Genomic DNA, 14,723 nt, shown 5'->3' with positions numbered 1-14,723 from the left:
GGTAAAATGCTTATGTATGGGTCTTATACATGGCAAAATGACAAAGTATAGAAGTAAATTAATTAGGAAAAAACCCAATTACCTCTGAACTTAAATACCAGCTCTTGACCACCAATCGATAGACCGTAGACTGTCCGATTGTTCGTTGATGGTGGTCAGGATGTGAATTTGGGGGTCTTGGACCATGACCTAAACCACAAACCCTAGTCCTACAAATGGCTGTTTTTTTGGGTTGTAGTTCAAACTATTTGAACCCCTTTTTGGGTGCCCTTTCACGGACCACACCTACAGTCCCTGGTCCCATCCATGGCCGTGGGTGGGCCTTATGGCTTACATCTGCAATTTCCCAAAATTTGGTTTATTTTTTTTCAAATACGGGATGTTACATTTTGTTATTGTAATTTCAATCAAAATGTCAATGATTCACAATAAATCCAAACCGATGAATCTACCTAATCAAGAGTAAGGAATCATATCTATCAAGAGAAAAGTGTCACGCCATGAGGATACCTCCTAGACATGAACACGGGATCTAGGATCACAATTTTCCCCAAGCTAACCCTGAGTTGACATATCATAAGAAAATTGAACATATCTATGGAAAACTGAACTAATGCAGAAGCTAAAACATGAGAAAATCTAAATGTGGGGAATACCCAATACTGATCTGATTATAAATAATATGATAAATCTTAGTGATACTAAACAATCACTCAAAACTGAAGTTGAATCTAAACTATGTCTAAGAAAGCCTCTAACTGACTAGAGTTACTAGGACATGCCTGATGTACCGTGGTATTACAGTACTTTCAATGTCTTCTCCTTAAGTTTAGTGTGTGTCTAAAGCCTTTTTGTATTGATTTTTTGATGTAGGTTTCTCTTTATTGACAGGAAATCTGTCCAAAGGAGAATGCGGAGGATTTGAGTAGAAATTGCAAAAGTGACCACCTACGGAGCCCACGACAGTCCGTTGTGACAGTTACGGTTCGTAGGTGGCATCGTAGTGAGAAGAAAATGGATGCTGAAGGAAGTTGGGAAAGTTTGACCAAGTGTGGGACTACGGAACCTCATGACGGACCGTCATAGCCATGACGATCTGTCCTGCATATTCATCGTGGTTGTCAGAGAGTAGTTCTAATACCCAATTTCAAGAAGTTTCTAAGTGTTATGGAATGGAACCCCTCGATGGACCGTCGTGCTTGCAAGAATCCGTCATATCTGCCTGTCAAGGGTAACAGAAAGTTAATGAAGAAAGCATCAGAAAATTATGCCAAGTATGGAATGACGGAGTCCATGACGGTCCGTCGCAGGGATTGTAGATTCAGACGCGTTTTGGACAAATTTGCCTTAAATAGAGTCCTTCTGTATCAGGTTTTATTTTATTATAAATAGTTCGAAAAACCTCGTTTTTGGGGTTAGACTTTTGGATATTTTTTAGTTCTGCTGTTTAAGTATTGAACTCTTGATTTTGGTATTTGATCATCCTTTTTCGGAATCAATTGTTGGTGTTTTTGTGAATTATTCAAGTGAATTTCTGGATTTTCTTCATTCTCATAAAAGTAAGTGCATGAATTCTTAGTTATCAATATGAATTGTGTGACTATTAGCATGGGTAACTAAACTCCATATCTAGGGTTGTGGGAACCATGGGTAAACAAGAAGGTAAAATCTAGCTAAAACAATTCTAGAATAGTGTCTTGCATGTATTACTAATTCTTTCTCTTAGAAGTCTTTTTAACGGATGACCAACGTTAGAACTCACCTTATTTCTACTTGCCAGAGAAAGGAGGTAGATAATAGGAAAAGAATTATCAACGTAGATTTAGTGTATACTATCTAATAGGCTAGTGTTAATTGGTACGAAGTTACAACTTAGTAAAATATCAAATATGATGCTTAATATGAGGTAAAGATGAAGCAACACACGTAGTCGGACCAAGGTGCCGAGTGAAATTCTCTAGATGCCGGACCAAAGATTTTGAGATACTTAGCTTATCACTTTCCATGCAAGATACTAGGTAAGGATTTTTATAGCTAGAATTACTGAGTTAAGAGCTTGTGGGGAACACTTACGCCCTAGTTACTCTCCTTATTTTATTAAACTCCAATACTTGAACCTGTCACTTGTTTACTTTAATTTAGCTAATTGCTTTTACTAATCAAAACCCCTTTTTAGTTATTTGTTTTCGGGAAATAATTGACTAAATAGAAGTAATAATAGAATGAAGTTAAGTCTGAACCATTTTCCTCGTGGGAACGATCCCAACCTTATTAGTTGGGTTCTTTATTTTATGCGACCATTTTTACTTTTTTTCGAGATGTAAATTTGAGCGTATCAAATTTTGGCCCTGATGTTGGGGGAAAGTGGCTTTTAAATTAACTTTAAGCTTATTATCGAAGTTTAGTCAACATTTTCCTAATTTTACTTTTTCTGTTTGTTTTTGTCTCCTACAGGTGTAACTTCCTTTCATGCTAAACACACGGAGTATAGGAATACCCATAATTGGACTTGACCCCGAACTAGAGCGTACTTTAAGAATAATGAATCAGAATTTAGGCATCCAAGGTGATGAGGTCGACCCGCAAATGCCACCATTGGTCGACGCTCGTGACCCTGGATTACCTGATATTCATGGGGAAGGTGAAATATGGAGACAACCTCCCACTCCACGCCCTCAAGATTACTTTAGGGGCTATGAAAATATCGCAGACTTTTATGGGACACTCGTCTTGCTCCCTCTACCACACGTCCACACTTTTGTGGTAACTAGTAGTCTGATGCAAATGCTCACACCCAGAGGTTTGTTTTTAGGGCTACCTTCTGAGGATCCACATGACCACATCGCTAAGGTAAGGGAAGTGTTCAAAAGTTGTGTAGGGAGGCTCGATTTGAATATGGATGTAATCGAGCTAAGAGTTTTTCCTCTCTCACTAACGGGAGAGGCTGCTATCTGGTTTACTGAGCTCCCCTATAACTCAATCTTCACTTGGTATTAACTGAGGGATGCTTTCTTGGCACGCTACTACCCGGTGTCTAAGAAACTAAACCACAAAGATAGAGTGAACAACTTTGTGGAACTATCGGGAGAGTCAGTTAGCAGTTCTTGGGATAGGTTCACTTCATTCTTGCAAAGTGTTCCAAATCATCACATAGATGATGAGTCTCTGAAAGAGTATATCTATCGGGGGCAAGATGATAATAACAAAGCGGTGTTAGATACAATAACAGGTGGTTCTTATGGGGAGTGTCCTTATGCCGAAATTGCTCAAAAGTTAAAGATAATCTCCCGATATAATAAAGCTTGGAGTACTATGAAGTCAGATACTGGGAGAAACACCTTCGCTATCCAATCCGCACACAACTCAGTTGCAGATGATCTTCGTGAGGAGATGGCTCAAATGGGAAATGAGCTAGGGTTGGTGTTGAAACATGTTGCTGGGGGTGCAGAAAAGGTAAATGCGGTGAACTACTTGTCTAAATCACCACCACCAAATGATAAATAATACTATGAGGAGGACTCCTATGTAGTGAGTGATCAGAAGGGGGGTTTTTGACCGAACGCCCAAGGCTCCAATAAGGAGAATTGGCACCAAGGTCGAAACTGTGGTAATTATAAATGCGAGGGTCATTATATCCGAGATGAGAATTAAAACCGCGACAACAACTTCAACCGGGGTAACTATGGTAACAGAAATGATAGGAGTGGGCTCTATGTTCCATCTCAAAAACGTGAAGTTGTTCTTAGGGATGGTAGAGGTAGTATGAGTTGAGGATATGATGCAAAAAATGATGAGGAGGTTTGATGCTAGTGATGAGCACACTAAAGAGTTAACGAATGACTTAGCAGGTATAAGGCATAAAGTTGATACACATGCAATCTCGATTAAGCATCTTGAGTTGCAAATGGACCAATTGTCTGCAACTATGAACACACGGCAACCGGGCACTCTTCTTAGCAACACTGTCCAAAATCTGAAAAATGATGGGCATTGTATGATAATCACTACTCGGGGTGGTAAGTGAATCATTGACTTACTATGCTGTCTGGTGTATAAAAGGTGATAAGATATGGTAATACAATGGTGGAGGTTAGTGGTGAGTTAGAACATAAAATGGAAAAAGATGTTGAGGTGCCCCAAAAAGTGACCTCCATGCCTACACCACCACCTCCTTTCCCACAAAGGTTAGTAAAAAGGACTGAAGATGGTAAATACTTATGTTTTATAACGATGCTGAAATAGCTTTCTATCAATGTCCTTTTGGTAAAATCTCTTGAATAAATGCCTGGTTATGTCAAGTTCATGAAAGATTTGGTTACAAAGAAAAGATCAGTCACTTTTGAGGATGATGATAGAATGCAGCACTGTAGTGCCATTGCTACAAGATCTCTAGTGCAAAAGAACGAAGATCCGGGTGTTTTCACTATTCCTTGTACAATCGTGTTATTACATTTTGCAAAAGCATTATGTGATCTTGGGGAAAGTATAAATCTCATGCCCCTGTCAATTTATAAGAAGTTGGGTTTGGGTAACTCAAAGCCCACTGCAATGCGGCTACTGATGGCCGATCAAATGGTAAAAAGGCCCATTGGTATACTCCACTATGTGCTAGTAAAAGTGAAATCGTTCATATTTTCGGCCAATTTTGTAGTTCTTGATTGTGAGGTCGATTTTGAGGTGCCAATTATTCTTGGGAGGCCATTCCTTGCTACGGTAGGGCCCTGGTTGATATGGAAAAGGGGCAGATGAAATTCAGGTTGAACAATGAAGAAGTGACCTTCAACATTTGTAGGTCCATGAGTCAGAGTGGTGAGCTCCAATTGGTATCTACTATATCTTACCGAGTTGAAGAGTCATCTGAGGTAGAAATTGAAGAGTCGTCTGAGGTACAAATTGAAGAACGTCTGAGTGCAGAAGCATTGGCAGCAGTGATCTTGAATTTTGATAGTGATGGAATTGATGAGTATGAGTCATTGGTCGCGACACTTGATCGAGGTAATATTCATTTCAAACTAAAGAAATTTGAGTTAGATATGCAACATCGCGAATCTCTGCCATTGTAACCGTCTATTGAGGAGGCTCCAAAATTAGAACTTAAGCCTATACCACCTCATCTGAGTTATGCATTCTTGGGAAAAGATGATACCTTGCCGATTATTACTGCATTGTATTTGAATGTGCATCAAGTTGAGAGTTTGGTGAAATTGTTAAAAAGGTTCAAAAGAGCTATTGGGTGGACTATTGCGGATATTATTGGGATCCCTCCCGGTATTTGTTCTCATAAAATCCAATCCATGCCCGATTATACGCCAAGCATTGAGCATCGGAGACGTCTTAATCCACCTATGCAAGAGGTAGTGAAAAAGGAAATTATTAAGTGGTTAGATGCTGGAGTGATATCCAATAGTATTTGAGTATGCCCTGTTCAGTGTGTACCTAAGAAATGGGGAATGACTGTGCTCCCCTATGAAAAAAATGAGCTTGTTCCAATGAGACCGGTGACTAGTTGGAGGGTGTGTATGGATTACCGGAAATTAAATGCATGGACCAAAAAGATCATGTTCCTATGCCCTTCATGGATCAGATGTTGTATAGACTTGCCGGAAAGGGGTGCTACTGTTTTCTTGATGGTTATTTGGGGTATAATTTTATTTCTATTGCACCGGATCAAGAGAAAACAACCTTTATTTGTCCATATAGGACCTTTGCGTTCAAGAGAATGCTGTTTGGGTTGTGCAATGCACCCGCCACATTCAAGAGATGTATGGTGTCGATATTCTTTGATATGGTTGAGGTATTGAGGTGTTTATGGATGATTTTTCTTTGGTTGGTGACTCCTTTGAGTGGTGTTTGAGTCATTTGTCTGAGGTTCTTAATAGGTGTGAAGACTACAATCTAGTACTGAATTGGGAAAAATTTCACTTCATGGTTAAAAAGGGTATTGTATTGAGTCATCGCATTTCACAGAAGGGTATATAGGTTGATCGATCTAAAGTCGAGGTAATAGAGAGACTTCCCCCACGTTTCTCTATCAAAGGTGTGAGATGCTTTCTTGGGCATGCAGGTTTTTACCGGAGGTTCATCAAGGATTTTTAAAAAATTACGCATTCTTTGTGCAAGTTGCTTGAGAAAGAGTGTAAATTTTATTTTGATGAATCATGTCTTAAGAAATTTGGTGAGTTGAAAGAAAAGTTGGTGTCTACACCTATCATTATTTTGCAGGATTAGAGCAAGCCATTTGAGGTAATGTGTGATGCTAGTGGGGTTGCTCTTGGTGTGGTATTGGGGCAAAGAAGGGACAAAGTCCTTCACCCCATTTACTATGCTAGTAAAGCCTTAAATGAAGCCCAAAAAAACTACATCCTGACTGAGCAAGAGCTCCTTGCAGTAGTCTTTGCTTTTGTGAAATTTCACTCCTATTTGCTTGGCACTAGGGTTATAGTGCATACTGATCATTCTGCTTTGAGATATTTGATGGAAAAGAAGGATGCGAAATCGAGGTTTATTTGTTTGGTATGACTATTGCAAGAATTTGACTTTGAGGTAATTGATAGAAAAGGGACCGAAAATCAAGTTGCTGATCACTTGTACCATTTAGAAGATGAAGCAATGAGAGAATTGGGGGATAAAACTGAAATTGATAATGCTTCCCCCGATGAGCATGTATTGGCCGCCTCTCAAGACTTCATTCAATGGTTCACAGATTTTGTGAATTATCTGGCTAGCGATATCACACCACCGGAATTTTCCTTTCATCAAAGGAAAAAGTTCATGTATGATGTGAAAAAGTTCTTTTGGGATGATCCATCCTTGTATAAGAGTTGTGCCGATGGACTTATTTGGCGTTGTGTGCCAGAAGTTGAGATATTAAGTGTTTTGGAGGCATACCATTCGTCACCGGTAGGTGGATATCATAGTGGTATCCGGACCGCTGACAAGATCTTACAATGTGGCTACTATTGGCCAACTATTCATCAAGATGCTCATGATTTCGCCAAGGCTTGTGATAGATGCCAAAGACATGACAGAATTTTAAGAAAGCAAGAGCTCCCTTTAAATCCCATTCTTGTGATTGAGTTATTTGATGTATGGGGTATTGACTTCATGGGCCTTTTTGTGAGTTCTGAAAGGATGAAGTACACTCTAGTAGCGGTTGATTATGTGTCTAAATGGGTAGAAGATATCACACTCACAAATAATGAAAGGAAGAGTGTCACCACGTTCTTGAAAAAAAATATATATTCCCGATTTGGCACCCCAAGGGCTATTATTAGTGATAGGGGATCCCACTTTTGCAACAAATTGTTTAAGGGATTAGTGGAAAAGATGGGGTTCGCCATAATGTGACCACTCCTTACCATACCTAAACTAGTGGGTAAGTTGAGGTGTTAAATAGGGAGATTAAGCGGATTTTGTCGAAAACAGTGAACGCTAGTAGAATGGATGGGTCAAGGAGACTTGATGATGCTCTTTGGGCTTACCGGACAACATATACGACTCCCATAGGTATGTCCCTATGCCAACTTGTATATGGGAAGGCTTGTCACTTACTGGTCGAATTAGAGCATAAAGCCATGTGGGCAATGAAGAAGTTGAAAATGGATTGGAACGAGGCTGCAAAACAGAGGTTAAATGGGTTGAATGAGCTCGATGAATTTCACCTAAAATCTTATGAATGTTCAGCTCTCTACAAAGAAAAGATGAAGAAGTTCATGACCAAAAGATTGAGAAACTCAATTGTATGATTGGGGATTTGGTGCTTTTATTCAATTCTAGGTTGCGCTTGTTTCCTGGAAAACTCAAGTCCAAATGGACTGGACTTTACTTGATCACCCAATTATTCCCTCGCGGAGTGGTTGAGTTGGAAAATAAGAAGGGAGTGCGGTTTGAGGTGAACGGCCAACGAGTCAAAATCTATCTGGGGCATGCTGAAACGATGAATGAAGTGATCGAGGCATACCATCTTGATGAAGTTTGAGTAATAAAGTGTCATCCGTTGTGCCGCGACGTTAAATCAAGCGTAATTTTTGGAGGCAACCTGATATGTATCCTCCAAGCCAACTATTGTTGTTATGACATTCTGTAATAGTTGCATTTTCATTGCTTTTGTCTTTGTTATAATTGTTTGCTAGAGAATAGTTTAGGGTCCATGTCGAAAAAGTGTCTGGAAAATACAAAAAGAATAGCTTCATGGATGTTAAATTTGTAGGTAGAACATCACCTAAAAATTGGTCTGCATAACTCATTAACGGACCCAACGACGGACCATCATGCCTGCAACGGGCTGTCGCAAGCATCCGTCGTGTCCAGGTAAGTTTTTATATTTTTTATAAATTAGGGCACCCATGACGGACCCCATGAAGGGCCGTCACACCTGTGACGGACCGTCAACGGGGATTCGTCGCATCAATACCCGTAAACCCGACCCGACCCGACAGAATATTAAAAGTTTTTAAAACTTTTAACTTCCCACCTATTCATTCTAGCCATTTCTTTCCCTCACTACCCTCATTTACTCCTTCTTCAACTCCCTAACACTCTCTTCCTCTCCCAAAAACATCAGATTCCCCATCCCTTCCGGAATTCCCCTTATCTTCCCTCTTCCAATCTCCCTGCTTCTTCAAGTAATCTGCAAGTTGGAATCAACTGTTCTTGTGCTAATCACCAGAGTTGTTTTCCCATTCTCCATGCTTGATTCTGAATGTTGGATCTTCGAAATTTGACCCCTACTGAATGCTACGCACTCACCCCGTTAATCCTACATGCCTTAAGACCCTTCACATAGTAAACATACTGGGGGTGTTCTGTTAACTAAATCAAATGGGGGTTTATGTTTCTAATAATTATTTTTGACCTAGGTTGTTAGTCCTCCAAAATGGCATGCAATAACTCGAGAAACTATTGCCTTAGGATTGCTAGTATTCTAGGTAATTGGCTTAGAAATTATGGGTCGATAAGTATTATTTGGATTAGCATTTTAGGGGATGAGGGAGGAAATCACAGTTCTGTTACTGAAGGACAGAATGAGACCCCGTGGACGGACCGTTGTGGGGTTCGTCCCACAAATTCTAGTTTATTTTCTCAAAGTGCTCGTCGATGAACTCTACGAAGGATCGTTGTGACCTCGATGGTCCGTCCTGCATAACCGTCATGGTTGTCAGAGACCCTATTCCAAAGGGTCTCAAAATCTTTTCTAAATGTCGAACGATGAGCCTCTACAACAGACCGTCGTGCTCTCGATGATCCTTCCTACACAACCGTCATGATTGTCAGACACTTTCTTGCTAAGAGTCCAATAAATTTTCTCAAGTATTTCATGATGGACCGTCATCACAGTCCGTCATGCTCACGACATACCGTCAACTGGTCCATAGTCTAACACAAAAACTACAACAATATTATTTTAGTTTTGGTTTTATGTTTTTGCTTTCTTTTTTTGCATGTCTTGTTTGTTTCTACTGTTACTAATTGTTGTTCTTTTTAGGTACTAACACTTATGGCACAAAAGCAAGATTGCGTGTACGCACGAGGGTGCTCAAGGTCCGTTGCATCATCTGCCCGACTGTTCATTGGCTTTGACGACGAGCGTGACCCCGAATACGTGCCCTCAGGCACTATCACTCCTGCACGGGATGCACGTACCACCAGAGCCACTCCTACAAAGGTGGCGTCCGGCGTAGTCACTGCCTCCCAGTCTGAAGAAGAGCACATAATGACTAGCACGCCTTCTGGGTCTGCTACACACTCTAACGATGCTTCCGGTTCTGATGAAGTATCGGGTTCATAAGTAGTCTCCATGTCTGAGGAGGCTTTTGCTCCAGCCACTGCATCCCAGTACGCCTCATCTGATGAGGACGATATTGCTCATTTTACTCCAGCACCACAGACTGGAGTCCCCGCCTTGGTTGCTGACTAGCCCAACTGGTGTGCTGCTGAGGGGAAGTTTCAGGTGTACTCCGACACCAAGTTGCTGAATGATACGGGAGTCATGACTCGGACCTTTACTCTGGAGAGGCGGGTCCTTACGGGGAGTCTCCCCACCATGCCGGATATCCATGCACTCTTCACCAGACACCGACTAGATTAGATGACTTGTGGCTTGGGCCGATACAGTGAGGAGTTGGTCAAAGAGTTCTACGCCTCGTATGTGGCGACTCTCCGATCTCAGATAGATAGGTTGGCTGCCCCCACCAAATAGGCTCCACTAGATCACATCCGAGTCTATGACAAGCGGGTAGACATCTCATTGCCATCCATCCGCCGGTATCTATACTGCGAGAATGTTGATGCCACCAGGTTTCCTCTCACTGGAAAAGAAAGCCATCAAGAAGGCTAACCTGAACTTCACGGCCAAGTTTTCATGGTTGATAGTCCGCCACTGTCTTTCCCCCACTGCTGCAGATAACATAGTCACATGGGATCACACAGTTCTGATGGCGGCGATGATAGTAGGGTTTGAGGTGGACTTCATTTTTCTTCTTCAGGCGGTCATGCACGAGAGGTCTTTCATGTTCACTACTACTTACCTATTTCTGTGCATGGTGTTTGCGTTGTGTAGGTCCGCAGGTGTGCCCATTTGGCACATAGATCAGATCTAGACCCCACCGGGCACTATGGATATAGGCCTTATCCGGGATGAGGCCAATGAGTTGACCCTAAGCATAGGGCCCTGCCAGAAGGTACCTCTGCTTGGTGAGAACGTGGCTGATACAGTAGAGCAAGCCCAAGCGGCTACCCTGTTTACATCTGACCTTACTGACACCACCCCGGTCGAGTCTATCTCGGGTGGTAGAACCGCTTCGAGCTCTTCTCGTTTGACTCCCTTTGCCACTCTGGTCTCACTTTCTAGGGTACAGAAACTCGAGGCCAAAATGGACACTCTTCTGCATCACATCCAGTCTTGGATGGAGAGGTCTATTGCTGAGGCAGAGGAGCACATGGAGCGAAGGATGGCATAGCACACGGAGAGGAAGATTATGGAGGTTAATTAGCACCTGGACGCTTTTGAGTTGCGTGTGCTATACCAACCATCCCCTTCTGGTGGACGTGTTGACCCTTCATGCTTCTGTAGAGAGTCTGAGAGTGGACTTGGACATGATTCTAGAGGCTAGGGTGCCAAAGTCTGAGGCCCCTTCTGCAGAGCCCGCCGAGGATACTGTTTTGGTGCCTTATTCTCCACTGCCGTAGTGCCACCACCTCCACCACGAGAGCATGCCAAGAGGAGTAGAGGTCGACATGAGGATGAGGTTAGAGAAAATAAGAGGGAGAGACGAGAGTTAGAGATTGCGAGGAGAGCCTCGATTGCTGATAAGGAGGCCCGTCAGTTGAAGGTTATTGCGTTGGCTGCTGGGGTGTCTAGCTCCAGAGTTGTTGAGGCAGAGAAGAACACTATTGATGGTGCTCTGATCATTTAGAGAGGCACTACTGAGGGTGTCAAGACTACAGAGGGAGTGGGTTCCGGAACACCAGTCCCACCAGCTTGTTGATCGATGGAGCTTTGCGCCTCAGGTTTGCTTCACCTACCACTTTATTATTTTGGATTCTTTTATGTAGTAGGGACAACTACATATCTTTTTGTTGGGGGTGGGGTAAATGGAGAGTGAGTGCTAGGGTAAGGTCTGAGTAACCCAACTCACGATTCTCTTTTGGGGTTTTCTTGGCTGTTTTCTTTTTCCACAAGAGAATGCTTCTTTTTATTGTTGAACCGGCATGTCTATATCTTGTGTACATAGTATAAATCTGAAGCATGATGCCTAAAATAGAAATGATATCCTGATGTAACGAAAATGATGCATGACTAGGCATAGTAATTGATAAATGTGTGGCTCTAAGCATGACAAAGAGATACACCACTGCATGACCCTAAGACTAAGACTCAAACTAGGTGTCTCATAATCTGATAGAGTAATGAGATGTCAAGTGAGTGTGAGGAAAATTTGAATAATCCACTATTTATACTAAACTAGAACTTGCCTGGTAAGTCCTGCTAAAAGTAAGCTGTAATAGACAATTAGAAAAGGATCATAGGTCCTTGTTCAATATAGACAATATTTGATCCAAATGATTTGAGCTTAAAATAGACCTTTCTTTTTCACCCCAACAGATCTTTTCCGGGAATAATGTGTTGGCCCTGATCCCTCCTTGGACATGTGCACCTTAGCTTATGCCAAAAGCATAAGTTGAGGGTGGATAATGCATAAAACAACATTGTCGTGGCCCTGACCCAACTTTGGGTATTGTGTACTTTGACTCGTGGAAAAGCCATGAGTTGAGCATGGGTATTATGAGGAATGCTCCTGAAAGTGGGGTTGAAAGAATAAAGAGAGTGAAAGAACAAAAGAAAAGTGACTCAAGAACCAGTTGAATGAAAAATGAAATAAAAAAATATATAATAAATACAAGCAAGAAAAGAAAAGAGTCACTTACACTAAAGAAGAAAGAAGGAAAAATAGCAAGGTGAAAGAATATAAGAAAAAAGGCGGAACAAAATGATGAAAAGGTAGGACGCTTAATAGATATGTCAAAAAAGGAAACAAGTCACTAAAATATACCTAAATATACTGTACCTGATCCTGAGCCTATGTTACAAGCTAAGAAAGTCCTATAGTGATCCTAAGAGTTGTTATGGCGAACTTAAAAGTAGTGAAAATAAGGGCAAGCCTATGGCAATATGTATAAATAAGTTGTGAAGTTGTTATGAGAGCGATTGTTGAATAGTAATACTTATACTCAAACTGAAATCATTATGTGAAAAAATGAGGATATTATTTTGAAGTGAGAACACTAGTTGCAATACCGAAAAAATTAGTACCTAGGTGAGAGATCGAAGAGCATAGATGTCAAGTTGTAGTGAGTCCGTGTCATGGTCTGATCCACATAATTCAAGCCTAATAGTGATAGCATGCATGAACATAATGAGTATAATCATGATTGATTGCCAAATGATTACGAAAGTTAAAATACAGATACTTTTGTACAAATATTTTGTAGTGAGTCATAGTGCGTCGCGTGATGACAAACAACGAATTTAAGTTGAGGGTGTTGATGTACCATGGTTTCACGGTACTTTGAATGTCTTTTCCTTAAGTTTAGTGTGTGTCTAAAACCTTTTTGTATAGATTTTTGATGTAGGTTTCTCTTTATTTGCAAGAAATCTGTCCAAGAGAGAATGCGAAGGATTTGAGCAGAAGTTGGAGAAGTGACCACCTACGGAGCCCACGACAGTCCATTGTGAATGTTACGATCTGTAGGTGGCATCGTAGTGAGAAGAAAATGGCTGCTGAAGGAAGTTTAAGAAGTTTGACCAAGTGTGGGACTATAGAAGCTCATGACGAACCATTTTAGCCATGACGATCCATCCCGCATATTCGTCGTGGTTATTAGAGAGTAGTTCCAGTACCCAATTTCAAGAAGTTTCTTAGTGTTTTGGAATAGAACCCCTCTACGGATCATCGTGCTTGTAATGGTCCGTCATATCTGTCTGTCGAGGGTAACAGAAAGTTGATGAAGAAAGCAGCAGAAAATTATGCCAAGTATTGAATGACGGAGCCCACGACAGTTTGTTGTGTCCATGACGGTACATCGCAGGGATTGTAGATTCAGACGCGTTTTGGACGGATTTGCCTTAAATAGAGTCCTTCTGTTATTAGGTTTTATTGTATAATAAATAATTCGAAAAACCTCATTTTTGGGGTTAGACTCTTGGATATTTTTTAGTTCTCTTGTTTAAGTATTGAACTCTTGATTTTTGTATTTGATCATACTTTTTCGGAATCAATTGTTGGTGTTTTTTTTGAATTATTCCAGTGAATTTCTGGATTTTCTTCATTCTCATAAAAGTAAGTGCATGAATTCTTATATTATCAATATGAATTGTGTGATTCTTAGAATGGGTAACTAAACTCCATAACTAGGGTTGTGGGAACCATGAGTAAATAACAAGGTAAAATCTAGCTAAAATAACAATTCTAGAATAGTGTCTTGAATGTATTGCTAATTCTTTCACTTAGAAGTCTTTTTAACGGATGACCAACGTTAGAACTCTCCTTATTGCTACTTTTCGGACCAAGGAGGTAGATAATAGGAAACGAATTATCAACATAGATTTAGTGTATAGTATCTAATAGGCTAGTGTAAGTTGGTACAAAGTTACAACTTAGTCAAATATCGAATATGATGCTTAATATGAGGTAAATATTTAGTAAAGCAACACACGTAGCCATACCAAGGTGCGGAGTGAAATTCTCTAGATGCCAGACCAAGGATTTAGAGATACTTAACTTATCATTTTGCATGCAAGATACTACAGAAGGATTGTTATAGCTAGAATTAGTGAGTTAGGAGCTTGTGGGGAAAACTTACGCCCTAGTTACTCTCATTACTTGATTAAACTCCAATGCTTGAACATGTCACCTTTTTACTTTAATTTAGATAATTGCGTTTATTAATCAAAAACCCTTTAGTTATTTGTTTTTGGGAAATAATTGACTAAATAGAAGTAATAATAGAATAAAGTTAAGTCCGAACCATTTTCCTCGTTGGAACGATCCCAACCTCACTAGTTGGGTTCTTTACTTTATGCGACCGCTTTTACTTGTTTTCGAGAAATAAATTTGAGGGTATCAATGCCCCTGCCAACTCTAGAAAAATAGAAACTTAAATAAAAGACTAAAGGGAAAATAGGTCAATTGTCCTCGAAGAATGAGGACTCACTAGTAATGTTG

The 14,723-nt window shown here is 40.6% G+C and overlaps 1 protein-coding gene across 1 annotated transcript; it reads left to right on the top strand.

Moving 5' to 3' along the window:
* The first annotated feature begins 4,281 nt into the window (after window positions 1-4,281).
* On the top strand, window positions 4,282-5,414 carry LOC138342277 (uncharacterized). The gene is made up of 3 exons (XM_069294628.1): window positions 4,282-4,724; window positions 4,793-4,995; window positions 5,092-5,414. The coding sequence occupies exons 1-3, from the start codon at window positions 4,282-4,284 to the stop codon at window positions 5,412-5,414; spliced, it is 969 nt and encodes a 322-aa protein (XP_069150729.1).
* The last annotated feature ends 9,309 nt before the right edge of the window (window positions 5,415-14,723 follow it).

The sequence above is a fragment of the Solanum lycopersicum genome, chromosome 1 (genome assembly GCF_036512215.1).
Source record: "Solanum lycopersicum chromosome 1, SLM_r2.1".
NCBI lineage: Eukaryota > Viridiplantae > Streptophyta > Magnoliopsida > Solanales > Solanaceae > Solanum > Solanum lycopersicum.
The sequence above is the reverse complement of the archived record's forward strand: the minus strand, read 5'-3'. Positions and strand labels throughout refer to the sequence as shown.

Bases quoted from the DNA above. Each gene is read 5' to 3' on its own strand.
- LOC138342277 (XM_069294628.1), top strand. From the start codon at position 4,282: ATGCCTGGTTATGTCAAGTTCATGAAAGATTTGGTTACAAAGAAAAGA. The intron at 4,725-4,792 runs GTTGATATGGAA...CAACATTTGTAG, and splicing joins CTTGCTACGGTAGGGCCCTG to GTCCATGAGTCAGAGTGGTG. The intron at 4,996-5,091 runs GTAATATTCATT...CTCCAAAATTAG, and splicing joins GGTCGCGACACTTGATCGAG to AACTTAAGCCTATACCACCT.